Source organism: Drosophila guanche, unplaced genomic scaffold (assembly GCF_900245975.1).
Source record: "Drosophila guanche unplaced genomic scaffold, DGUA_6, whole genome shotgun sequence".
NCBI classification, from domain to species: Eukaryota; Metazoa; Arthropoda; class Insecta; order Diptera; family Drosophilidae; genus Drosophila; species Drosophila guanche.
The window spans coordinates 1,990,439-2,018,205 of NW_022995745.1; the positions used below are offsets into that span (position 1 = coordinate 1,990,439).

A 27,767-nucleotide genomic window follows, 5' to 3' on the forward strand; every position below is an offset into this window, starting at 1 on the left:
GGTAGTGGGTAGATAGATGCTAATGGATAATAGATCTCTTTAAGATTTGATTAAGGGTGGGCTGGATCAATCGATCTGGTTTCGTATGTCCTTGTGTGTTTATGTGACAGTGTGTGTGTGCAGCAAAAGCTTTCAGAAAGCATGCATCGGGAGTAAGTACTAGAACAGAGGTGGGGGGTGGGTGGTTGCGCGTACACTAAGCTAAGGTAATCAATATCGAACGGAAAACAAGGGCTTTTTCGTAACTCTAGCTACATTTTACATTATTACACTTGAAGAAATTTTGCTAATTTTCATTTTACATTTCACATACAGTACGGTACAGTACAGTACATTAAGTACATATATGTGTAAATATCCATTAGATACATAGATACATTTTAAATAAATTCATTCCTGCGTCCACCGACTTCTCGGGAGACCTTCTCCTACAAAAAAATACACATATGGTGGAAGTACTTATCTACGAGTACGTGTTCACATCTACATCTACATATGTACTACATGTATGTACATATGCATGCACATAGTAGTGTTCTCTTCTCTGGTTTTTGGATTATGCAATATATGTATATGTATAGGGTTGTTTTTCCTGTCTCTAGCATTATAAAAATATAGCATTCATCAATTGGGGCAGGGATATTCGGAATATTCATAGCATATTCATTCCATGTACCATTCATCGTACTTGCTTCTTTTTGGGGGGAGTTGCGGTTACTGTTACGGTTACGGTTACGGTTACGGTTACGAGTAGTATGTATGTATTTTGTTTCCCTCGGAAAAGGCCTTTGAAAGAATTGAAAGTTGTTCTGTGGTGAGTAAAGTACATATGCAGATACTATCTTTTTTTTTTGTTATACATAATATTAACTTTCATATACTCGTATGTACTGGAATTCTATGTTCTATCGGTATGTCTGCTTGTCTGTCTGTCTGCCTGGCTGTGTGTGTGTGTGTTGATGAGGAGAATCTTTTGTATTAATTTCGGTTTCTATCTGTATCTTCATTCTGCTCGCATTTCCATTCATAATTTTGTTCGGGGTTTGATCACAGCTTTTACAATTCTAATGATATACATGTGTTTTATGAGTGTGTTTATGAACTGGTGTGTTTGTGTCTCTGTGTGTGGGATAGGCATAGTGCAGCCAACAAAGTTTACGTCTGCATACCTTTATATGTATACTGCAATTTTGTTTAAATTCGCACAAAAAAATACTGCATATAATACACATATTGGGATGAAAAAAAAAACAGTTGCCTCCATCTCAGGCAATGTCCTCTCAATCGATTTATGTTGTATATAAATATGTATCTATATTCTATGTAAATATTTTTTAATACTTTTTGCACCGAGAAAATGCCTTTACACACAATATTACACATTAATATTTCCATTTTGAATTTTCTTTATTTTGTTTGAGTTCAAGAAAGCTGCCATTCAAGTTGGATTTTGGTTTCGGCTACACTCACAACAACCAATATTCATATTATTATTATTATATATGTAGATATCCATTTTCTTGATCTGTTGTTTTTTGTTTTGTTTGTTATTTAAAAAAGTAATACAAAATATGTTTTTTTTAGGGTTTCCTTTCCGTTTATTTCAATATTCTTTCGCATGCGCATCTGTATCCATCTCCGCGTTAGATTTTTCGGATTCAGATTCAGATTACGGATCTCGGATTCGCTTGGCATATGAAAAGCATAGGAAAGAAGGCAAAATTCGTTATATTAAATATTTTCTGCTCTTTTCTTCATATGCGAAACGTGTTTTCTTCATCTTTGCTATTCTCTCTTCGTGTTTTGTGGTTTCTTTAGTTGGTAAATTGTATTGTTTAGTAAAATTCACTACAAACTCGTCTGCAATTTGCAAATTTTACTTGCAATTGTTCCTTTTTTTTGCTCTATATATCTATATAAATATTTTGTTTTAAAAAATAATAAATGTTAAGTAAAAAAACAGAATAAACATTTAACAGCTTTTGGGTATGGACAGGGGGAGGATGGGTGTAGAGAGCTGTGGGGCGTCGGGGCGGGAGGTGGCAACATCTGTAGGAGCAGGATTGCGTTTGCCTCCTGTTTTCTTTTGTCTTGGGTATGCAACAACATTGAACAACAATGCTTAAATCTGCTCTAATTCTCTTTCTCTATAAGTGGTATGTATGTATATATGGTATATTTCTATATGCTTTAAATATAGATATACAGCCGTATACTATATATATATAAGTAATATGCTGCTGCTCCTTTTTGGGCAGGGGCCTCAGCTTCATAGTTGATTGTAGGAAATTTTGCATTTTGCATAAAGAAATGCACAAACAAAAAACACATGGTTTACGCTCTTTTGTATTCGTTTTCGTATTAGTTTCCGCTCCGTTTCCACATCAGTTTCCGTTTGCCCTTTTGCTCCGGACGGTTTTGCTTTTCTTGGTGGCTGATCAACGGATTTACACGCTTGCTCTAGCATCCTTTGCCTTCGTTGTACTCTCTCATGCCTTCTCCTCTTCTCTGCACTCGCATCTCATCACTTCCTCTTCTCGCATTTATCTTTCCTGTTGGATTCATTTGCTTGGTTTGTTTTTATCTGTTACGTTTGCTAATGTTGATGTTTCGTTTGTTTTTATTTTTTAATTGTTTCTTCTTTATTTTTAGCTATTTGTTGTTTCATTTTCATTTAGTTTTAATTTAATTTAAATAATGTATGTATATATTTATAAATGTGTGTGTGTTTTCGCTATACATCGGCTATAGCATTGGTACGTCATAATAATAATAATTAGAATAATAATAATAATAATAATAATAATAATAAAAAAAAATAGTCCATTAACGTAAATTGGTTACTCTACTCTTCGCCTACTCCTCTGCCGGTCTTTCGGTCTTCCTCTCTTCTCGCTTTCCCTCCCATTTCTTTCTCCTATTTTCACATATTTTCAGGACAAACATCGAAGTACGAAAAACTAATTACAATTTCAATTTTGAAAAATAGAAACATAAATTTAATCTGTATACAATTTGTGTTGCGTATCGTTCCGTTGTTTATTTAGGTTCCTCCACTTATATTTGCTAATTGCCGCTCCTCTATTCCGAGTCGGGTTCGCGCTCATCGAAGCCTGCCAGATCGACCGTCTGGAGCATGCCGCGCGAGTAGGCATACTCGATGAGGGCCAGATGGCAGAATACATACTGATCGGGCATTTGGATGGAGTAGGCGCGCTGTGAGCGTATCTTCTCCACGGTGCCGCGTATATCCGCCGTGCCCACATCCTCCAGACGCGATATGCAAATGTCCAAAGTGATGAATGTTCCTGCGAGGCAAAACAATACCAAATGAAGATACGATTCAACGATAATCTGATAGACACTTACCTGTACGCCCGATGCCAGCACTGCAGTGCACCACAATTGGTGGACCTCGCGCATGTCCCGCCCAGGTGTCGCCCAAAGCATCGACGAGCTCCGCCTGCTTGTCGCGCACCTTCTGGAGGAAGTTCAGCATGGCCATGGCTGAGCTGGGAACGCCGTAATCCGGCCAACTGGTGAACTGCCAATGTGACACATTGCGAATTTCGTCAGTCTGAAAAAAAAGAGAGACAAACGAATATAGATGGCAACAAATGTAGTGGCATGCAACCTGCTCCGTACCTTTATGTTTCTCAATTCTAACGAGGCAACCGTATAGTCCTCGTTGCACTCAACGCTAAGTGTTCGCACATGGAAGTCGCCATACTCTAAGGAACTATCTTCAGTCGGCTCCCAGTATTGGCCGCATTTCACACGTCCGCGCTCCATCACGCGCGTTGTCATCACTATAACTAAACAATGTTGCTCCCAGATCATGCGCCAAAAGTCATGGGATGTCTTTGGTAATGGACCTGCCCGAAAGAGTGATGCAATTGCATTGACATTAGAGCCTACACAGCCATAGCTGGAGATTTAATACGCACCTTGAGTTGAAATATATGCATTCTTCTGTTTGTAGCCATCGACGAAATTCGCATTTATGTAATCGGACAGCTCCTCGCCGCCATCCTCGTGTGCCAACACCACTCGACTGTGATCGAAGCAGAGGACATCTGTGTATCGGTTTTTGGTCAGGTTTGCACGCATTCTGTAAATAAATAATCAATGGTTAGAAATGCAGTTCAGGCCAGTAGATCGTTCGTCACTCACCGCGCATGCAGAAAGGTGCCATCGGGCGTCCGGTTCCTAATGTCCGCATACTCCTTGACGAGCCCATGGCGTCCCCGCTGCTTCACCATCTGGACAATCTGCTCGATGGGCTTGGGGTCGCCCTCCTGCCCGGCCAGACTGTCGTCATCGCTGAAGCCCGACGAGGCGCTGCTGGGTGGATTCTCCGACCAGAACTCTCCGCCGTTGGTGGCTCCAGCACCCGGTCCGCCTGTGGCCCGTACCGCTCCCACAGCCACGGCTGCTCCTGTGCTGCTGTTTGTTGTGGCTCCTGTGGTGGTTTCTGGCACATTGCCGTCCAAGGGTACGCCGCTAGTGTTGAGCTTCAGGGGTGATGTACCGCCGCCGCCGCCGCCAGTGGCACCGCCGCGGTGACTGGGACTCAGGCCATTTATTGTGATGTTCTCGTTGGGCTCTATGCTGCCCCCAGAGCCAGCCACAAGCATGGCGGTGGCATCGTTGCCCTCACCATTGCTGACAGTCACCACAGTGGTGTTGTTGTCCGCCAGCTGATGGACGGCACTTATGATGGTTGCAGCAGCATTTCCACTGCCACCTCCAGTGCCACTGCCACTGCCATTGGTGGTTGCTGCCACAGCTGCCACACCTGTGACACCGGTGACACCCACTGTGATATTGGCAAGCAGTTCGTCCTCACGATTCGTCATCGATTGGCGGCAATTCAGCAACCATGTGGCGTGATCGATCTCCAGCGTGCCGCCCAGATGCAGGGGCAGCGCCTTGCGCGGCACGTGCAGGCCTAACTGCGGCACCGATACAGTGAACACCCGCTCGCGCAGCTTCTCGCGCACGAACAGGCGCAGGATCTTAAAGGGTGCCTTGAACCACAGCGGCGCCGTCACAATCAGCACTTTCTTCAGCCGCGCCGGATAGCCACCCTGCAAGGAAACCAAAACAAAAGCAAAACCCAGAATTTAGTTGAAGGTTCAAACAATATATGGATCTAGGAGTTCTGCGCGTGCCAACTAATTCCAACGGAAACCTTCCCTTCCATTGAGTATTTTCATGGGAAATCCAATTTGGATCCCTTTCACAGAACTTTGCCAACTGTTGCTGAAACCCCCCCATTGCAGGGAAATTCCATGGAATATCATTCACATGCATTTTCCTTGCACTTTCGCCCTAATCCTGAATCTGAAATCCTCACACACGTGTGGCCGGCCTGGCGACTGTTTTCGCATTTCGCATGAATTTCAAAGTGTTGCACAACGTGTGGGAAGTGTTGCGCAACGGTGAAAGAAGGAGCAGGAGCAGGGCAATGTGTGTGCCTTTTCCATGGAAAAACCCATCAGAATGAAAACCACAGACCGAGCTTCAAGCGATGAGCAAGGCCTGGGCTTGCCTTTGTGCAAACAAACATCATGGAAAATCAGTGGAAAAGCTCCTACATTTAGTTACCGACACGAGCCCCATTACCAGGAACTAAAGACAGTGCCAGTGGCAGAGACGGCGCCAGAGATGCTAGAGTTGCGTGCCACATGCCCCATGATTAAGTTGTGGACTGCAGCAGCAGCAACTAAAAGAAAAATGCGACACTCAGAGAGAGAGAGAGAGAGAGTCAGTCAGAGAGGAGACCTTCACCCACTTTTTGGAAACAAATTTCATTGCGGCACTTTTTTTTTTCTTTCTTTTTTGTGTGTCGTTTTCGATTGCACATTGCCGATTGCAGCGACGGGTAGGGGAACTGAATGAATGACTACTTGGCTCCACTCAAAGGTACTACAAACAGCATTGGATCCTCCTTTCCCTTTCCCTTCGCCAGTCGTCAGTCTCATCTCTCGCGGCAGCAAAGGAAGAGGAAACCATCCGTCCCGCCATCTGTCCGTCCGTCTGTTTTTTTGCATTTTCTGTGTATCCGTGTCATCATCATTTGGTTTATTGGCCCCTGCCCCTGCCCCCGCCCCCGCCCCTACACTCTACACCGCCCAGAGGCAGAGTCCACAGTGCTGCGGCAGCCACAGCCACAGCCACAGCCAGCCAGATTAAGGTCAGCGGCCCAGTGCCCCAACGTTGCAGAATTGTTTAGCGAGTGTGTGAGGCGCAGCGGAAAAGCAGGGCAAACCCAAAATCAACAAGAGCCAAAGCGGCCTGCGTTGAGACTCTTTAGAGGTAAAAAGCGGAACGAAGCCTCAAGATACACAGACATTAATATGGATAGTTGTGCGGCTCTTTAATTTCATAACTAAATAGAAAACTATTCAGAAATATTCGAATATCCTGGAGATTATCCTGCATAGAACGGTATGGGTCTGACACAAGCCTGACCTGCATAATGGTTGTATCTAAGTATCGCCGGCTATACTCCTAGTGCTGGTATGGTATGCATTTGTGGACACTTTAATTAAACGCAAAATCACACACGCAAACCGGAGAAAGGAAAAGGGAAATTGTGTGTATTTGTGTGTGTTTTGTGTGCTAGTTGCATGTGCGTGTCCGTGTTTTTGTGTTCGTGGCAAAAGTGAAGGCAAACAATTTCATGTTCATGGGAAAATTTAATTAAAGTTCTCCATCGTTTCGTTGCTAGTTTGTTGCAGTTGCAGTTGCAGCTTTTTGCTACTACAAAGTATTTTACAATACTGGCACGTTGTCGTCGTCTCTCTCTCTCTCTCTCTCTCTCGGTGGGTCAATAAATTCCCGTAAAAGCTCTAATTGCCAGCATCTTTTACAATGTCGCACTCCAAGGCATAGTCAACAGTAGGTAAGGCAGTGTTCTCTCTCTCTCTCAATCTCTCGGAATAGTTCCAGAACAATTCCAGAAATATACTCGACATACTGAAAAATACACTTGGTTGGCTTCATCGTTGCAAGTGCAGGCACACACACACACATAAAGAAAACACATGCACACACACATTTACGGGTTTTCTTTTGTTACTTTTCCATGCTTTGTGGCTGCCCCCTGACCCACCATGGCGTTTGCTTTTTGTGTATACTTTCACTTGGACTTGCCCCACCTGTGGGACCGGGACCGGGACCGGGACGGGTCGTGTCAGCGGGCCGGCACTTGTTTGCCCTTAAAGGTGGCGCTTGAAAGTAGGCAATGGCTGGGGCACTGGCATTCCATTCCATTCCATTGCAGTGCGAACAAAAATGCATTCATTCGCTCTTTCTGAATGGGAAAGTATTCCCTTCCCCCATACTTCTTCTTCGGTTTCCAATTTACATAGCCAACACCGTATGGGTTCCCATTCCTCAATTGTGAGTGTGCCCCGAAAGATGAATATAAATGAATGAAATGAATGAAAGGAGCTGCAATTGCTGTTAACGTGCCACAGGGAATTATGAGTAATAATTGAGTTAAAAACTTCCACTGCCACACCACGGGGACGCTGCATTGACCGGGCTGCCTGTAACCGAAAACCAATAAGTGACAGCAGAGAAAATACCAAAAAAAAAAAAAACCAACAAGAAAGTGCGACAGAAGGTAACCGAGGGCCACTCAGATTTATCCATGTGTGAGAAATGTACGGAAAATATCTGTGAAAAATATTTCGCCACTCTCCCTGCGGCTAACTTGGTGAAGTTTGTGGTAGGCTTCTGTGTGCTATTCCAGGGAATGGCTGCAATCGGGCTTTTTCCTGTCAACATTTCACGGTCAGCCCAATCCACATTTCCCCTCGTACGCTTATGGCCGGCTATCTCTATGGCTGTCCCACACATTCAATTCTACGGAGGGAGGAGGACTGGCTGAATGTCAGAGATACATCGATACAGCGATAGAGATGCGAATATGTTCGAGCACGGAGGCAATGATAAATCCTCAATAATCAGAATCTGACGCTGTCATGTGGACTCCTGGACCGCTTCGCCATTTTCTACGATGGATGTACGTACATATATTGTATTGTGTATATATAGAAATTTAATTGACGAATGTCCGGGCCACATGGCAACAGGAACAATCACTGGAACGACGGGGGTGGGCACAGGTGGGCGGTGTGGCAGGTGGCACGACATTACGCTTCCCCCACGCTTGCTGTTGCTGTTCCTGTTGTTTTTTCTCCTGTGTTGGCTGCCTTGAGGGTCAAAGTCTGTGTCGGTGTCTGTATGTGTTTGAGCTTGTGCGGGAAAGTTGAATGAAAAGTCGCGTGGGCTCTGCTCAGATCTGCTGAAGGAAACTCCAGAAGGAGTCCTAGAGCTCGGCACCCTCGAGTGGGCGGAGTAACGTGCCTGGGCATGCCTCTCATTCATTTTAGCCGCCACCCCAACGCCACCAAATCCTTTGCATTGCCTTTGGGGAATGTGTGGGGCAAATGCAAATGACTGAAAAGGCTGCGCTATAAATAGGTGCCACTGAATACCAGTGGCAGGCAGTCCCTGTCTCAAAGGAAAATGTACACCCACACATCACAGCATCGAGTGGGTGGCATCCACCATCCAGGATGGTTTTGTTTCTCAGAATATGGCAGGTACTCGTATCTGCCATCTGCAATACTCTGGAAACCCTGGGATACCAGATATGTACCTTTGCTATTTAAAATGCTGCTGGTGCCGTGATTCCTGGAAACTATCCTCTAATCAAATTGCACTTTTAAATGAAAACTGAAATACTATTTCTGTAATTTTTTTTCAAAAAAAGGTGCACAAAGGTTTAATATTTTTTATATTTTGCTAATTTTCCAATGAATAAACTGCATACAGAGCGCTTTCCCAAGAAAATTAATACATAAAACTCTTCCACGAAGTGCAACAAATGTCAAGAGCAGCAAATACAATTACTGGTGGGGTAGGGGATACGGAGGAAGAATCTCCATTACCAGCGATACAATATGGTAAGGGTAAGGGCGTGCATTGTTACGTTTCGATTGCCTTTCGTTTGAATGTTTGAATCAAGTGTTTCTAGCAGGTGGAGATGGTGGCGCCACAAATAAGAGGATTAGTTATTCTTCAAGTGAAATACAAATGCCAAACCAATTACGAGCTGAGATTTCCTGGAATAAGAAAAGCAAAACCAAACCACTTTTGCTCCCCCAACATCAGGGTGGCAGTGGCAAGGTGCCACGGCATAGAAACAATAAATAAATAAATATACAAATACAAAATATGTAAAATTAGCCATTGGCCCAAAATAGGTAATGCTTTTTTTTTTTTTTTTTTTTGGCTTGGCAAGCTTTGTCGCCGACTTTGGGCATGAAACGAATTTGTCGTCGATCGGTCCGTCCCGTCATTCGACGTTTGACCAAAAAAGGCGAAAGCGGCACAAAAACGTACACACACAGAAAGAGAGACAGAGAGCGAAAGAGAGACAAAGAAGAAGGCATGAAGGAATGAATGAATGAAGCGGAAGAAGCAACCACTTTATGGTCAGATCCAGTCATCAGTGTTTCCAAAAGGGAAATGGAAATGTTTCTTAGAAATAGCAGAAGGAAGCCAATTGAAGAAACACATTTTGAATATTCGTAAAACAATAACTCGAAAAGATACAAATGCCAGGACAGGACAGGTTACCCCTAGGGATTTCCAATTGATTAGCTTTTTGGCATATGTAGGTTTCCATTTGCGTTGAATGCGGAATGTGGCATGTGGCATGAGTGTCTTGTGTGTGTTTGTGTGAGTCGTGTGTCACTCAATCGATTTAAAGAGCTCTCCAATTAGCATGGCTTATCCTCCGTAGCCCCAGACCACCTCAAATCCTCTACCCAAAGCCATCAAATATTGATTTCACCTTTTCCACTTTATTGTGGAATGTTGAATTGGGAATGTGTGTTTTGTGTGTGTTTGTGTGGCATGGGATGCGTGTCCTTCAGGGCTGCATTCGCATATTAAATATGATTTCGTTTTCGGGGATTGCTCTTGACTTGTGACAACGAACTTTCTTTTCGTTTCAACCTGACAGCAAATTAATACACAGTGCTATCAATCGGTGGTTACACTCCACGATAAACGTGGAAGGATAACTGATAGCTCGGTAGATCGTAGATCTTTCGCCTCGTTTAGCTTAGCGATTTCTTCGATAAAGAGTGCACCACATTCTGTCAGACACTTATCAGCTTTCGGTTCTGAACCGCACTGTACATCTACATATTTATGGATACAAAACAATACAAAACGATACGATACGATAGAGCAGAGCAGAATGATGGACATAAATCATAAAACAAATAAGTAAGAACAAAAGGCAAAGAGCAACAAATACACAAATACAACGCGAAATGTACGTGCCATTGAGCGCAAACCAAAAGTGTTTGATTGGCTTTACTTCTGCCTATCCTTCTACCTTTTGCTTCCTTCTTCTACTCCTCCTCCTCCACCACCGCCTTCTTGATGTTTCTCTGTTGTTGTGTTTGTTCTTCTGTTCTTCTGTGGCTGACAGACGACAGCTTTCTTTGAGCCAAAGGCAAACAACAAAAACAGTACAAAAGAAAAAGAAAAACAAAACAGAAACTCATAGAAGAAAAAAGTGCCACCTGCTGCCATCGCCAAACATCGACAGAAGAGCAGAGCTCAGGCAATTGTTAATTTTCTTACCATTCTCCCGGCTCCTGTGGCTAGCTGTGGCTGTGCACCCCTTACTCACTTTCTCCACTGTACCGCCTGCATGTCATGCAGCAGTGCCACTCGGTCAGTTGAGATGAGTTCATAGACCAATTGTAACCCTTCCTGTCTGTTCCTGGTTGAACAATTATTTATCCCTATTAGAATCCCACTGGTTTAGGGCTAAACCTTCTCTAAACCTTCTTTAATTTCCCCCCCAGCTTTCCCCAAATGTACATGATGCAGCCGAACGCTGCCATAGCCACCCAATTAGTTGACCTACTTATTGGTGGAGCACTTCCCCTGAAATCGTCCTGGCTAATTGACATGCGAAGCACCTCATTTATTCATTAATAACCAAAGAGAGGAGACCGTGTGTGTTTGTGTGTGGGGGGGTCGATTCTATGATCATTTGCTGGCAGAGTAAATCCGTGAATAAAGTGAATCCAGTGAATCCAATGAATCACTGAATATATTTCGAAAGCTAATGAATCATAAAAAACCAACAAAACACACAACAACAAAATCAAAATCAAATTTTACTTAAATGTTTGTCGACAAATACCTTGAAAAAAAAACAACGCAAAAAACTAAACAAAAGAGAGAGTGAGAGCAGTAATGTGAGGGGGCGATTGGTATGAGTTATGTATGGTTTTATATCTGGTATATCCGAGTGTACATCGTACTATATCTCATTTTTGTTTTCCATTATCAATTAAATATGTAGTACCTGAGTGGAGCTTAGTTTGTGGCCGCTTCTTGAGTAATTGTTTTTGTTTTTGTTGCTGTTTGCTGTTTTCTGTTGCTTTTAGTTGTTGCTGTTTGCTGTTGCTCTTGTCTAATTATTCAGATTTATATGATAATAGTTTAAAGTTTCGAGGGAGGATTGGTGGGGGGAGAGCAGGGCCGGCTTGGGGGGCATGGGATCTGCCGCTGGCTGTCTGCTTCGCACAAGTAAATGCTAATTTTCTTCTTTTGCTTGTTTTTTGGTTGCACCTCCAATTGAACAATTTTATTTTACATAACTTTTTTTGTTTTGTATTTCTGTTTTGTGTTGCACTTTTAGTTATTTGTTGTTTTTGTTGTTGTTTTTTCAACGATTGACTGTCACATTACACAATGAGAGATGCAGGCAGAGATGCACCAGCCACATCCTCTGTTCTGTGGCACACAGACACGCCACCCGGAAAGGACACGGACACGGAGAGTCTCCCGAAGGAGGGGACAAGAAGAAAGTAAAACAAAACAAAATTGTATTTAGTTATTTTCTCTCAATTTCTTTTGGTGGGGGGGTTCTTGCTCATGGTCTTATGGCCAGGTGGACCTGCACTTGTAGATACTTTTCTCTCTCCCCCGACGAGCCGAATCTTGTGGGTATTGTATCTTTGTTTTTTTGCTGCTGCTGCTGCTGCTGCTGCTGCTGCTGCTGCTGCTGCTGCTGCTGATGATGCGGCTGTCAAAACATTCAACAAACTAAAAACCAAAATTTTTGTTTCTGTAGATACACACACACACACCGACACAGACACAGACACAGACAGAGAAAGGTAACGCTAGCGAGCGTGTGTGCGTGGGTTTTCTTTTGGCAGTCACTGTGTGTTCCGTTTTTGCACTTGGAAAAAATTCGATCAGGTTTTGTGGCGAGGGGAGGTTTATTTTACAATTATATATTAGGAGCGCCTGCCCCGTTGTTGAGTATCTTGAGTAGCCGAATAGTTTCTGAATAGCGATTGAATATCGAATGAATATTTGAATATTAATATCGTTTCGTCTCGCGCGTCGTCTCGTCGTGGAAAGCTGAACTACGTCTGACTGCTGCTCCGGCGGCTGCCTTTATTTTTTTTCGTTTCGTTTTCGCTTTTTTGCTTTTTTGCTTTTTTTTTTGTATTTGCGGCTCTGCGTTCTCGGCGCACGCGCTCTCTGCCACCACCTCGGTCACCCTCTCCCGCTTCCGCTCCCTCCCCCAGCGACATTCAAATCTCTCGCTCTCTCTCTCTCTCTCTTTCTGACGGCACGAGCCACCAGAGAGCGGCATAGGGTTGCTGCCTGCCACTGCCAGCCAGAGAATAAGAGAGAATACTGCTACTCGCACTGTGGGGGTTGTTCGTTGTTCCTGCTGCAAGGTTGCATGTGGCTCTGTTGTCGCTGCAGCTGCTGCTGCTTTTGCTTATGCTTTTGCTGCTGTGTTGAGTGGGTGGTGGTTGCTTGCTGCCAGGGTTGCCTTCGCTGTCTATGACACAGTGGTTAACACATGGCTACTCAATACGACAAAAAAAACATTTCCAGATTTTCTTATTTTGAAACGAAAAGTCACAATCGTGCTACCGTTACCCTTAAGGTGACAACAGGGTTGCCAGGGCTCACCAATAGAAAAAGGCCTAACATTTAATTGGCTTTGATTTGCACAAAAATCAATCTAAAGTTATCTCCAATAAGATTATAGAGCCAGTCCACTGATCAGGGAATGGGAGGGGGTGAGACTTGTGTCAGGGTTACCACCAAGTAATTGTTTGATTCCGATTCCGATTCCGATTCAACATCTAAATAGCGGAGGTAGTGGTGGGGGTACACAAACAATTCCCTTGTTTCTTGATCGAATTTGCATTTTTAAGCACACACAAAGGTATGGAAAGAGAGATAGAAAGAGATACATATATCAACATTTACGTCAAAGTCGAGGAGCAAAAACAACAAAAAGAATCAAATAAAAGCACGTTGTAAAAATAACACACAAATCGTATTGGAACCCATTTTGAGTGAGTGAATGAATGAAATTCCTCTCTCTCTCTCTCTCCCTGTCTGTCTTCCTCTCTTGTTGTCTCTCTGTTGTTACTATAAATATCTCAAAAAGAGTGTCTATCCCATATGTCAATCAAGTTTTTGGTCAAGTGATTTTGGGCCAAGTGCAAGCAGAAAAGAACCCTGAACACTCAGAACATCGCACAAGTGAAATAAAAGCACTACTCTGTATATTTATTAAATATTTTAAACACACGCGCTCGCTTCGTTTCGTATCGCGTATCGGAAATGGTTTTCCCATATTGGAAAATGCTTTTCACAACAATAATTCAACACACGCACATGTTTCGCTTCTTTGTGTTTCTCTTCTTCGCCTACTTCTTCTTTTGCTGATCTCCTCTCTCTTCTTCTCTGTTGCTGCTGTCTGGTGCTGTGTGGACTTTTGGATACAATCTATAAACGACGACTAGAACACGTCAACTGAATTAGTTAATCAGGCAAAAGATAGCCACAAGCGACGTATTCACGTAGCGCCGTCAAGCAAACACACGGCGGAAAGAGCAGGAGAGCGCAAGCACGATAAGTGTGGGAGAGAGAGAGAGTGGCAGCAGCAAAGTGAGAGCGAGCTTTGGCACGCTCACTTGCTCGCTGGCTGGTCTCCGTCTGCTCTCCCTCGCCCTCTTTCGAATGACTAAAAAGTGAGAGTGAAAAAGCGTAGGCATATGACTCACACCAATGTACACAATGTTCATATGTATGTATTTATGTTCACTTCGACGATCTGTTCTGATATTTTGTATGCATTCCATTGCCACTTAAGGCCCAAAATGTTGCGTATGCGTGATGTTGGTGGAATATATCGCGCATACGCAACCCCTTGAGGGACCCTGTTCCAGCGAGACAGAGGGAGAGATTAACAGCTATTTATCTTTTCCCGCCTACATGCCTGTCGCCTTGTCTCGCTCAGCAGCAAACACTAGCACATACGCGTGCCAATGAGTACAAACACCTATGCACTCGCTTGTAGGCTCAAGCTCTCTCCACACTAGCCAGCTCTCTCACACGTCGACGCTTCAGGAAAGGTACAGCATATGTGGCTGTGTGAAATGTGAAGGTAACGTAATCAGCTCTCTTTCTACACATCGAGGCAACTCTGCCTCACCTGTTATTTAATATACCTTCCCACAGCTGTGATGGTGTTCCATTTGCGTTTCAATAGGGAATGAAACCAAGGCAGAGAGAGAGAGAGAGAGCGCGAGAGAGAGAGAGAGAGAGAGAGTAAGTGAATGAGAGAGCGCCCACGCAAATCATTTTCATTGTGAACTTTATTTTATGTGCGTTTTGATTTCGTACTGAGTTATATTGTATATGGAATTAAAAACACGAATATATACATATGTGGGTTGATTATGCCAGTATTTATGTATAAATGTACGCGCATACAAACGTAAAGCTATGTATATCCATATACCTTTTGAAGGCCTCCCTGACCCAACAGCAAAGCAAGCTCTGCCCCCGCAGTCAGCCGGCCGGCGATGCCAGCTCGCTCTCTCTCTCTCTCTCTCTTTCATCCTTTCCCTCTTACCCACTTTACTCCTCGTATTAATGATCCCCAGCCGCAACGGTACACTGGACGGGAAAAAATAAAACGCAATTGTAAAGTAAACAACAAAACAAAGATCATGGAAAAGTGTGCTTCGGCTTAGCGGGGGCCAGCAGCCGGCAGCCAATGAGATGGAAAACAACAAGAAAGGAAAGAAAATCACTCCGGGGCACCGTAATTTTGATACCCTACCATTTTCATGAGTAGCTTTGGTAATTGTATGTAATTATGTATCTAAGCTTCTTATTACAGCAATAAGTCTTTGAAAATACAAATCTTTTTTTCGCCAACGACATATCGCGATGCCTTACACCCTAAATAGTAGAGTATCCGCAAAGCTGCCAACAACAAGAGCGATAACAGCTACCTGTTGTTGTTTTTTCTGCCGCCACTGTATGCAAATAAGCGACTGACAAGCAGCTAGGGGAGGCAGACACGGAGGAGATACGGTACGGGTAAGCGGAAGAGTTAGGGGGGAAATGGGGGCAGACAGGCACAAGCAGGTTGTCCCCAATGAAAATTACGTCTTACTCTGACTAAGGGTAGAGTAATTTGAGCTTTTATTCCGTTATTGTTGTTGTTGCCATCTGCCCAGCACTTGCGTGGGCAGGGACGCCGACGCCACCGCCACCGCTGTCGCCAACACAGAAAGGCATCAACGCCCACGCACCGCCCGGTTGATGCTGCTCTGCTGCTGTGACGCTGGGAGCGAGTGCTCCTTCTCTCTCTCTCCCTCTCTCTCACTCTCTGTGTCTCTCTTGCTCTCTGTGGGTGTTGCTCGAGGAAGGATTTCTGAGTCTTTCCGTTTCTATGGGAACCAAAAGCTGACTCTCGACAGTCGGTCCAGATGGAAACAGTAAGCTTACAGAAAAATGTAAGCCTCTGGCAGCAGAGCACGGGAATGGAGGGGCAGTGTAAATCAACATTGAAATGTAAACTAGCAGAAAGAATAAATTCGTGTAACATTGTCATGTTAACCGTAACTGTGAGAACAGACGGTAACATTCCATGTTAAGACAAACTGTTAACAGAGCAGAGAAAGAGAAGAACTAGCAGAAGGTGAATTGGCTGTTGGCTAACAGAAATGATCTTCAGCCACTAACAGGGCTGCAAACAAGCAGTAGACGATTTAGTAGATTAATTTGCATGTTTTCCAGCACTCTCCCCCTTTCCACTCCTTGTACCACAAATCGTTTCACTCCCCCCACCCAACAAATGCAAGAAAATGAAAAAAATTAGACGCATGACATGAAAAGCCAACGAAACGAAACAGAAATCTTCAGCTTGAAGACATTTCACAACCATTTTGTTTGATAGGAGAATAAATCCGCCCAGTCAAAGTCAGCTCGCTCCCCGTGGCACAGATACGCAGATATGCACATGCCCCAGGTAAAACACGGGCTGCGACAAAATAGCTGCAGCAGCATATGGGAATATTAATAGGAGACAACATCATGTTTTAATATTCGTAATTTCCAGGGGCCACGCTCCGTGACTTTTAGGGGCAAGCTCAGATTGGAGTGGCGTCGACACACGATACACGCGAGTAGGCCGGAAATGGGGCACACTCTACCAACCAACTCCAAGAGAAGTCGCCTAAGCTGACATTGAAGGTACGCAAGCAAGAGCCTGACTTATGATGGGAAATATTTGCCCTAGATACGAGTGTCTACATGCAAATTAGCTCTACAAACTTAAAGACTCAACGGAGAGTTGTTCTAGGACGATTCTTCATATAAATAATGAAGATAGGAATGGGCAAATACAAAGATGATGTATCAATGCACTAATCTGTACTTTCTGTTTTACAAAAGAATCAGCTAAAATTCGCTTTCTAATTGCAGTTTCCGTTGACGATGTTTTCCATAAATCTGTTCCTATGGAGAAGGGGAATCTATTCGATCTTGGATTCCATTTCCGACTCACCTTTAGCAGGGTGAGTATCTTCTGGGAGAGGTCATAGTCAAAGTTTGAATACTTGGAGCCGCTCATGTCGTAGATAAACACCAATCCCGCACGCTGTGTCTCCGTGTCCTGCAGTGCGCTGTCCAGTTGGTAGACGATCCCCTGCAGCGTCGTCGTATGCCCCACACTCAACGGACTGTGTCGATTGGCGGTGAACAGGGCAATCGCTGCTCCACTGGATGTCCGAGCGGGCTGTTCGGCAAAGAGAAAAATAGAAAAGCGTTAAGTTCGGACCGCACTCAGAGCATGGATTGATAGATGCTTACGAGGATTGTGAATTTGCCAGTCTGCAGCTCGGAGCGTAGTGGCTCCACATCCGGATCGATGTTGTATAGATACTCCTTCTGGCGGATCTGCTCATGCTGTTCGTAAAGCGACACGGCTCGTGGTATGTCAAATTTACGGGCGTACAAAAACTTGACTGCTGTTGTGTGTGAAATTTGTCGCCTGGCTATGGTGGGCGCTAGCTGGGGCCCCTCTCCTCCTCCTGCTGTGGCAGCTTCTGTTGGTGGCACCGTGAAGGCCAGTGGGGCGGCAGCTCCCGCCAATATCTGTGTGCTGCTGTCGGAGTTTGTGGAGGAGGCAGAGGCAGAGGCAGAAGCAGAGACAGCTGATAATGTGGATGTGGATGTGGTCAATGTCCCTGTTGCTGCTGTTGTTGTGGCACCAAGATTGTTGCAGAGATCTATGAATTGTTTTACAGCCTAAAAAGATAAAAAAGACAAGAATGCATGAGAAAATTGTAAGAATTTAAGAACCTATTGCATTCCATTCGATCGATAAAATACAAAAGTTGTGGGACATCTCATTCGATGTTCGACCCTCTTCATTGCCGTGTTGTCTCTTAGGAGGAGGAGTTGCACATACACTTGCTGTTTTTATTATACCAAATGAATAAAATTGCGAATTCGAAAGATGATGATGATGCAAACCGAGCAAAGAATGAGAAATTTCCATCAACATGTCGTGACATGCGATACGCGATGCGCCATCAAGTGTAGTTATTAGGTGTCTATCATTAATCAGTCGATCATTGCTGGCTATTATTTTGAGAAAAATTACTCATTCGATGATCCGTACCAGGGGGATACTGGAATTTTAAAAAAGTGTTGCTATCACATTACACAAGGATGGTAATTTCCTGTTGCAATGTGTTCACCGGTGTTTCATTAAATCCAATCGGAGGTCTTTGTCTCTCGTTCTCTGTATCCCCAATGGATACTTCCGGGAATGCTAAATAATTAGTTTGATTGCCAACAGAGTTTCGTGTCATTGTGTTCATGTGCTGCTTTTTCGGCTTCTTTTGGGGTGCAACAAACAAACGAAAAATGCAAGTTTCAGCAACAAACTCTTGACCTCGTTTCCCCACGATACCCGAACGTTTCGAAGCAGTTCAAAGCAATGCAAAATAATCTTCCCCTGTTAAAAAAATGAATGGGTCTCTCTTTCTCCCTCTGGCATCTATCCAAACAGTGAATGTTTACACAATTCTCTCTGTATCTACCTCATTCCATGATAAGAGTGTAGACACATTTCCCTATCCATGGTACAAATTCCATAAGCTTTTCGATTCATTCATTCGTTCAAGCGCAATTCCAATGGGAAATTAATTAGACAATCCGCATGCCAGGCACGACACGAAGCTGCTACCTCCCAAACACACACAGACAGATACACACGGATACTTCCACACCTCCACTTCCACTTCCACATTTGTTTTGAGGATAGATGACGCGTGCCGACTCCAACGGATCTCCGGATCCCCTCCCCACCCACCTGCTCGCGGCTGCGACGTCGCTGGTAAAGATGCACCATCCTTGTATCGGATCGGGTCGTATCGCAGCTGTATATCCTTCGTTTATTCAGAGGATCGGCTTGGATCATTCACCGATTGAGAACGCACACCCTCAAAAACAACAAAATATCCACCGCTTATCACTTCCTTTTTTCTTTGCCTTTCTTTTGCTTCTGCTATTCTTTTCTTTGATTTGATTTTTGTTCTTTTATTTAGCTCTATTCGCGACGTTCCGCTGCGTTCAAAGTTTCCCCCATTACTGACGACTGACGGCGGCGGTGGCGGCACTTCGATCGCGTCCGTCAGAGGCTCCACCGTCGTCGTCGTCGGCGCCGACGTCGTCATCGTCATCGGTTGATAGCCGCAGCTCCACTGCTGCTCCAGCGCTGCTAGCGTACGAGTGTATTGAACCAAGCGTTGCAGCAGCAGCAGTAGTGATGCCTTTTTGACTAATTTCAAGCTATATCTTTGAATCTATTTTGTAAGTACATATATGTAGTAGCATCATGGTTCACATATGTAAATGTCTTAGAAGATTTTAGTTTTGTCAATATTGAATTGGAATTCGGTTTTAGATGTCTCATTTCTGTTCTCAACTTGAATCCAATCTTCAAGATATGTATATTTGAATGAAAAATATATTGATTTATTTTTTAAAGCGTAGACTAGGCAAGGGCAGAGCAGAATGCCTTCAGCTATTTTTTGTTTGAGTTTTTTAAGCTTTATTTTTATGCTATAAGTTGATTACAGGGTTGCGGCAGCAGCACTACCGCAATTCCAAGAACCATTAGACACCAGCAGCAGTGATAGTGACAGTGGCAGCGGCAGCGGCGTCGGCAGAAACAGGCAGCAGGTCATCGCTGGAGGGGCATACCAACAATTTGAGTCATAAGCCACCGTCGCAGTCGCCACTCTGCCGACGCTGTTGCTGCTACCATATGTCTCCCTTTTGACACCGGGGGCACAGTGGAGCCAGATGGGAGAATGTTTGATTAGTTGTTCGACAAGCGATAACAAATTATAGATATATGGATAGAGACGGTTGTCAAGCTAATTGTATTCATGTGAATTTCAATTTTCGTCTATCTTTGAAGTGTTGAGAATTCGCAGAATGCGTTAAGAGATTTTTTTTTTCTCGGCAAACGTGCGGCTAAGCCCACTGTGTGCGGGTGTGCGGTCACTGGGATTCCTCCGAAACGGATTTCGATCTCCACCGAACGGAGAGATGAATGATGTACGGAATGGAAGAAAACGGAAGGTGAACAAAGTGGGGCGGGGGGTTGTGGAGCGTCGATGCGTCACCGTATTTATGATTATCACCTTTTTTTTGTTCATTTCTTTAAAAATCGTTTGTTAGTTTGCGTTTTCACATTTATCTCTTTCTCTCTCGTTGCGTTCCTTCTTTCTACGGAACACATTATCGGTTATCGGGTAGAGCGCATCTTTCCATTGGCGGATGGAATGTGGAAGACGTCTGACTAACGTTATCCCCACTTTGCTCTTAACACTTTTAGGCAGACACAATCGGTTCGATCCTCTTAGCTCTTAGTACATAAGTCATTGGATTTTGAATTTTGTTTACATTTTTGTACATTAATCACGCACCTCGTTGGGAATTAATATTTCACTGAAACTGGAATTGAATTTTGTTTACCAGTTACAGTTCAGAGTAAGAAAACTGGGGGAAAACGGAGCTTATGTGTGTTAAGTTGCCCTATTCGATCGATATCCGGATGCCCGCACCAAAATATATATAAATAACACAGTAGGAAAATAATTATATTTGCTTCTCGAAAAATATAAACAAAAGATTCATGTGTCAAGTGGTGGAGCAGGTGGTGTACTAGGGGCAGGGGCAGGCAATTAGCAGGCACTTCCGGTTCTCTCCAGTAGTAGTTCTCATTCTGCTGTGGATCACTTAAATATCTTGGCCATTAGCGCGAGCAAGTTAATAGAGCAACAACAAGAGTACCCCTTTACCTCTACCTGTGCTTCATCTCCTACCGCCACCATCTCCCCTCTCTCTCTCTCTCTCTTTATCCCACTGTTGTTGTGCCAGCATCCACTCATAACTGTGCATCACATCATGCAAAGTAAAAGCACAAAACGCGACATCAGTTCCGTTCCGTTCTGCGCCGATGTTCGGTTCTGAGCAACTGTAAAACTTTCGAGACTTGAAGGCAGGTAGGGGCACAGCAGTAGATCGCGACATGAGGGTAGCCATGTATAGATACGAGACTAGAGAACTTTTAACGGACTCCGAGGAGCATGACAGCAGTTCACTGGCTCTGCTCTGAAACCCAACGATCAGCCAGCGATTGAAAAGACACTTCTCAAGAGAGAGAGAGATGGACACACAAAGAAAAGACAGTTATGCCTGGCGAAAGATAAAAGATACTTAGTCGCAGTGATTGATGAAGAATCAAGAATGGTTGAACACGAAGAATAACCTTTAGCTTTAGCTTTAGATTTAACTGACTGAAAAGCAGATGATCCACAAATCCTCGCAACAGCTTTTGTTATTATTCATTCTGCTGCTACTGCTCCTACCAAAGCTTCTGCTTCTACTCCTACCACCTGGTAAAGTGTTTTCAATTGCTTATTCCAAACAATTTCCTCAGTTTTGCGTAGCCCAGGATGCAGGATATTGCTGACAGATTGTTGTCGGAGACAGAATACTGCCCCGCACATTTTACAGATACAGCAGCAGGAAATGCACAGCGTGAGAGGTGAGCGCTGTGAAGGGGGCAGACATGGATAGTCGGGGTATAGAGGAACTTCCTTTCATTTCACACTTTCGCATTGGAAATGCTTCGAAAATGCGAAATGCTCTTTTTTAAGCGCACGTTTAACACGCTTCCGCTCAGGGGGAAGGCAGTCGCCGGTCGGCCAGTCGCCAATTGAGAGTCGTTTTGAGAAGGGGGAAGCCCAACGGTCGAGCAGGTCAATTGTCGAGCACAAAAGTTTATACGAAAGGGGACTCCTCTGTTGGAATTTTGCACTTTCAGTTGACGCTGGTGATGCTCATACGGTTGATGATCTTCCACACCCGATTTGCATATTCAATCAAACTTTCATAGAGACAAATCATGTGTGTCCGCATCTGAATCAAGCGAATTCAACCCAAAAGCGGAACTTGGCAAAGAAGAAAGAGCCCAAAGCTGCTTCTGAAACCGCTATGGAACCGGACCTCGTAATCGTAAGTACAAATTTATGGAAATTTATTTAACCAAAGCAACGTAAAAATGGGAATGCATGGCCTGAGGGTTGCAAAATGGGAATATACTTAGCTGGCATGAATACCCTCTACTCAGTATTAAAGCTTTTTCTTTTCCATGGCAGGGCGACATAGAGAGCGAGAGAATGAACACCTCAAAGGTTCATCAACAGCAGTGGCAGCGGAGAGCTACAAGTCCAGCATGGGACCCGAGACGAGGCGAAAAAGGAGATGGAGCAGACAGAAGACAGCAAAAAACTAATAAAGTTAGTCTATAAATAGCTCAACAGCAGCAGCAGAGGTGCAGCAGCAGCACGGCAGCGAAACTGCAACTGATGGAAGCGTGAGAGCCGAAAGCGGAAAAGCTAGTGGGGGGGGGAGGGGGACAGGGACAGCACTCAGCAGCCCGATGAAGCGAATAAAGTAAGACGAGAAGAGAGTTGCGCAGGGCAGGACAAGATGGATGCAGAGCGGCGAAAGCAAAAAAAAACAAACTGAGAGAAGATAAAACTTAGAAAGTAAATAAGCGGAGCCATGGGCATGGCTAATGAGAGGAGATGTAAAGAGAGAGCACAGACACACACACACACCTTGGCAATGCACAGGAAGAGACGTTGATGACAGCCGTTGTTTCTGCTGCTGTTGTTTCTCCTGTTTTTGTTGTTGTTTCTGTCACTGCAATCTTCACTAGATTCCCGTTGATCCTTGTTCTGGTGGCGTAGATGCATTTTGATGCATTATACATAGACACACAGGGAACACTGATCACACACACACGTACACGCACAGTAAAATAAATAAATAAAATTAAATATATTTAATAACTAGAACATATGCATGCCCATGCTTTCCTCCCGTGTGTAGAAAATAAAAGCAAAGCGGGCGCGCGATCGCGATCGTCCCCGAAAAAGCGACAAGAGATGAACACGCGACGAGTGAAACAACAATGAAACAACGGCACCACACAACATCGCCTCTGCCATGCCATGCCGTGCTGGGGCCAAGCCAGTCGCGTCGCTGCGCAAGAGCAGAGCCAGAGCAGGCCCCAAGGTGTATTAATGAAAGGTTAGGCACTCACACATGTATACCTATGAATCATAAGTTATGATGGAATATATATTTGTTATTTATTTCATATACATGCAGCAAGTGAAAGAGTGGTCAGAAAAGTGGTGAAACGAAGAGTGGCTAAAAAGCCTCACCTCATATGAACACACTTTGGGCAGATCGACTCGAGCGAGTTAACCAAAAGAAAGAGAGCGATCGCGCACACGAGGTGGCGCCGACGCAGCAGCAGCAGCCCGACCAACCTACCGCCCAACCCTTGCAGCCGCCAGCCTGCTGCTGTTCATTGTTTTTGGTGCACTCTGCCGTTGCTGCTGCCACTGACACAGTTCAATGTCAGCGCTGGAGCTGGAGCTGGAGCTGGATCTGGCTTTGGGAATGAGGGGAATTGGATGCCGCTGGTATTGCTACTCCCGTAAAATATATTGACAATCATGTGGTACCTGCGATCATTTTTTATAATCCATAAGGTCCGCTTTGTGCCTACAAAACAGCTGCATTAGTTTTATATATGTACATAGATTTAATTTTACGTAAACCCAGAATGATTAACAGTTGTTTCTGGAAAACAATAAATACCATGTATTACTGCTGCAAAAACAACTGCCAAAATCTTAAGCCAACCTCCCGCCAGGTATGGCTCGCTGAACAGCTTTTTTGCTCGTAATTTAATTTATTTTCTTTTCTACTGCTGCTGCTGCTGTTCTCTTTCCTCTATACCGACTACTGTTTACTGCTGCTATTCTCTTTCCTCTCTATCCCCTCCTGCTTTTATGACTTCTTATGGGAAAGTGTTAAGAAATTTCGCCACAGTTTCGAGTGTCGCGGGAAAGTTTCACTTGCTCTTCATCCATATCCATATCCATGTGTATTGGCACGGGGAGAGTAAGTATTGGGATTGGATTGGGTTGTCTCCCATTCGCTTGCTTATACTTATGATTATTGCCATTATTTTGTTTATTATTATTACGATTATTACCACGCTTTCTTATGGCGCTCGATTATTATAAACAAAATGCTCGCCGCTTAAGCCCCTCCCCATTCCCCGTGTCTGCCTTTCTGCCCGTCTGTCTTTGCGTCTTTGTCTGGGGGCCTCTGTATGGCCTGGGGGCGTGACATTGAGACAAGACAAAAGCTTCCAACCTCCCCATCCGTGCATGTACGCCCGACGCGTAAAGTCAAAAGAAAAACTTTCTTTTCAATGCGTTTTTACAGCACAACACACAGTAAATCCGCGGCATCGCATCGAAAAGAAATCACATCATTTATGCTTATTTCTTTTCTTTTTCTATACAACACACACAACAATTCGCAGTCATAGCCAGAGCCAAAGCCAGAGCCCTCCAGCAAAACGAGTTTGATCCACAAATTAGACGACACACCAGAGGCGCGGCGCTGCCCCCGTTCCGTGCCGTGCCGCATAGAAAGTGATCCGATCCCCCAAATGGGATTAGTAGAGCTGTAGAGCGGCTGCTGCTATTGCTGTTGTCCGGCGCGATTACGCAACATCAGATGGTATTTTGGGGTGGGAGGAGACGAGGAGCGACAGATGATGCGCCACATTTCCGAGGGCCTTGGAAAGTGACCACAGACACCAGACCCTTATCCCCTTCTCTCACCACTTCTTATGCCATTTTCCATCCATTACAACAGAACCATTAGAAAAGAACTCAGATATGTTTTTCCCCTTATGACTTTATCCTGGAGATGTCCCTGAAGAAGAGAATCCTCGTTCGTATTATTTGTAGTACTGGTTCGTTGAGTGTCCCTGTTCTCCGATCAGATCTAATTTCGATTCCGCTTCTTTCCAAGCAACGTTGTGTCCCTGTAACGGCCAGGCCATTCTGCCAAAATCAGGAGCAATAGTTGGAGCGAATATTTGCCATTTTAATTAACAGAAATGTGTGAGATGGGCCCTCCGTCCGGCCAAATGGAATCTAAAAGAAACTAAGAGCCAGACCCAGAGCCAGCATCAACATGTTCTTTTTCTTTTTGTTGTATTTCGGGCGAAGGGAGGGGGACAGGGGGCCCTATGTAGGCCAACAGACAGACAAATGAAAAAGCTCTTCAATGCGAAGCTAGAGCTAAACTCCCGCTCCCTCTCCCTCCAGCCTCTTGCCTCTTGAAACTCATTTCTTTTGCACAATGTAAATCGGTCAAACCAATCAAAAAGGAAAAAAATATACATACAAACATTCATATGTACTGTACATACATTTGTATATACTATATAGCCACAATGCTCTCTCCTCTTCGTCTCTAAGAGTTCTTTCAACTGGATGGCGATGGAGCTGGCGGTTTTTGCGCAGCTTTTAATTTTATGGAGGCAACACGAACAAAAAATGGTTTAGAGCCCAGACCCCCCGGCATTGGAAAGTGTTGTGGATGGGATTGAGAATGAGATGAGATGGGTACTGGGATTTGGATTGGGAATGTATTGTCCACGTAATTTTTAAGGCTGAAGCAGCCCTAACCCTGCAAGTGTCCGACCCCACCTGCAATCGAGAAGAGAGAGGGAGAGAGCGGGCAAGAGAGAAAGACATTATTGCAACAGAGACTTGAGCACGCGGTGGCCACAGGGGAAGAGCGACAACAACAGCAAAGAAAACAGCAACAAGAAGAGGCGGAAATGAAGACTCCACACAGACAATGGGACCCCGCATTAGAAAATACAGATTTGTATACAAAGAACAAAAAAGAGAGACACCAACCGACCCCGAAAAGAAAGCCAAAGGAAAATAACGAAGGAGAGCGGGAGAGCTCGGGAGCGGGAGCTTTGTAGGCAAATCAACAGCGATAAGAGTACAGTGGGCACTAGATATGTGTGTACCTCACAGCCTCAGGCTCAGCCTCAGCTTCAGCTTAGGTTGATGACTTCATGAACATGAAATCTAAAATTAGCTTTTGCTTTCACCAATTTATAGCCATAAATACTATGTGTTCTGGTATTTGTTATGTTGTTCAAGTACCGATGATCCGATCATGCCGATCAACTATCGCATTAGCAATTACTTAATGGTGTTTTCTCCCGATTTATCTATTATTTTCCAGAATTATATAGAGTTATAGTCAAAACCTGTCTGCTTGTTTTTCCTACATTATCTGGAATTATCGATTAATTTTGGGCATATTTTTGCAAATCGTTGATTTCAGACTAACAGCGATCACTGTTCACCGCGTGCTGCTGCTGTTTGGGAAAGAGACGGGCGGGTGGGCACAGAACATTGCGGAAGCAGAAGCAGCAAAGAAGCCAACGACGTCAAATCCGTGCCAGAAGCAGCAGCGGCAGCCTCCGTTCCGCGATTCTTTGAGAGCCACTCGCCCGGTCGAGGCCCTCCCTCACACACGTACCAATGTATGTACGTGTGTTTGTGTGCGAGTGTGTGGGGGGTTCAACAACCTCCCACAGCGAAGCCACGGATTCGGAGAGAAGCGAATGAGAAGAGAGGAATAATGGAAAACAACAATACACTGCCCCTATCCTATCCTATCCTATCCACAGCGCCCACTGCTACTGCTCCTTCCACACGGTCTCAGGCATCGCATCGCAATATTTCCTCCAATTATGCATAAATAAAGGGAAAATCATAATAAAGTTCGGACCAGGAGGGATCCCTGCCGTGATTAAAACATGCAGCAGGCATCCAGGAACCCAGGCGGCATTTGACCCACTTCGGAAGCAATATGTCCATTAAGTGGGTGGTGGCTTCGAGGGCTTCTCCTCTGGGCAAGAGCCAATAACAAAAATAAAAAAGGCTATAACCAACAATTGCATGCGGAAGCAGTGCAGGGCCAGAAGAGGTTGGCGTGGAGCGACATTTGATAGCCAATTGTGGCCAGCAAAGTGCTTATAGATTTCAATTAACTATAACTATAGGCACGGCCCAGTCATGAATGGGATGGTGGGTGTATAGTTGAATGGCTGCAAAATTCTAACTAACTTGAAAAGATCCGATGATAAAACAGACATCAGACATGTAATGTCGCCGTCTCTTAAAAACAGACAATGCTTATTTGGATTCTCCGCAGGGAAATATCAGTTGTAAAGAACTAAAAGTAAGTGTGGGGTTTGGTTTTTGCCAGCCAAAAATACCCATTTCCATAAAATTGAGAACAACGCAATTGCCAACAATATAATATACTATACGATATGTACATATATACCCATGCATATTGTTTATATTTTAGTATACAAAATGCGAGTATACTTACGAGAGTATACTATGTACTCTATTGTAATCATACTCGTACGTTCTGCTCTAAATAATCAATGAACGGGCCAGGAGTATATTTAACCATAATTTATAATCGAACAAAATATATTATAATATTTCAATGGCGTACTCCGTAGATTGTATAGGAGTTATCTAGCCAAAAGTCTCCTTTTTTTGGGTCTCCATTTAGAAAAAAAAACTGTAATGTGAATATCATTTAGCCCAGACAGATGGATGACGCGAAAAAAGGGTAATCCTGAAGTTATGATCATTATAATTCGATCCGAAACTCCACGACTATATTTTCACGTGAGATATCAAATTTGCATGGTATTTATTTATTGATATTTGGGTGTAACACTTTTCATTCCTCTCTCTATTAGCGGTAGCTTCTTCTACATTTTTAATCATTTGCTCCCCTTTAATTCGGCCAGGCCCTGCAGGGCTTCCCTCTTCCCCTGTCTCTGTCACTATGTCGTTGGA

At 44.2% G+C, this 27,767-nt stretch overlaps 1 protein-coding gene across 4 annotated transcripts in view; it reads right to left on the minus strand.

The window, feature by feature from the left end:
• Positions 1-2,998: 2,998 nt before the first annotated feature.
• LOC117581507 (tyrosine-protein phosphatase non-receptor type 9) overlaps positions 2,999-27,767 on the minus strand; it is a 28,156-nt gene continuing 3,387 nt past the window's right edge. The window contains exons 1-8 of one of the 4 annotated variants that reach the window (XM_034268779.1): positions 22,596-22,748; positions 17,260-17,697; positions 16,955-17,185; positions 4,174-5,090; positions 3,948-4,111; positions 3,646-3,875; positions 3,370-3,577; positions 2,999-3,308 (exon numbers count right to left, since the gene is read on the minus strand). In XM_034268779.1, the coding sequence (XP_034124670.1) occupies positions 3,082-3,308; positions 3,370-3,577; positions 3,646-3,875; positions 3,948-4,111; positions 4,174-5,090; positions 16,955-17,185; positions 17,260-17,697; positions 22,596-22,733 (2,553 nt within the window). In that variant the 5' untranslated portion in view covers positions 22,734-22,748 and the 3' untranslated portion in view covers positions 2,999-3,081. Of the gene's footprint in view, positions 3,309-3,369; positions 3,578-3,645; positions 3,876-3,947; positions 4,112-4,173; positions 5,091-11,416; positions 11,688-16,954; positions 17,186-17,259; positions 17,698-18,769; positions 18,866-22,595; positions 22,749-27,767 lie in introns of those variants that run through there. The other 3 variants (XM_034268780.1, XM_034268781.1, XM_034268782.1) reach the window with 3 other exon arrangements.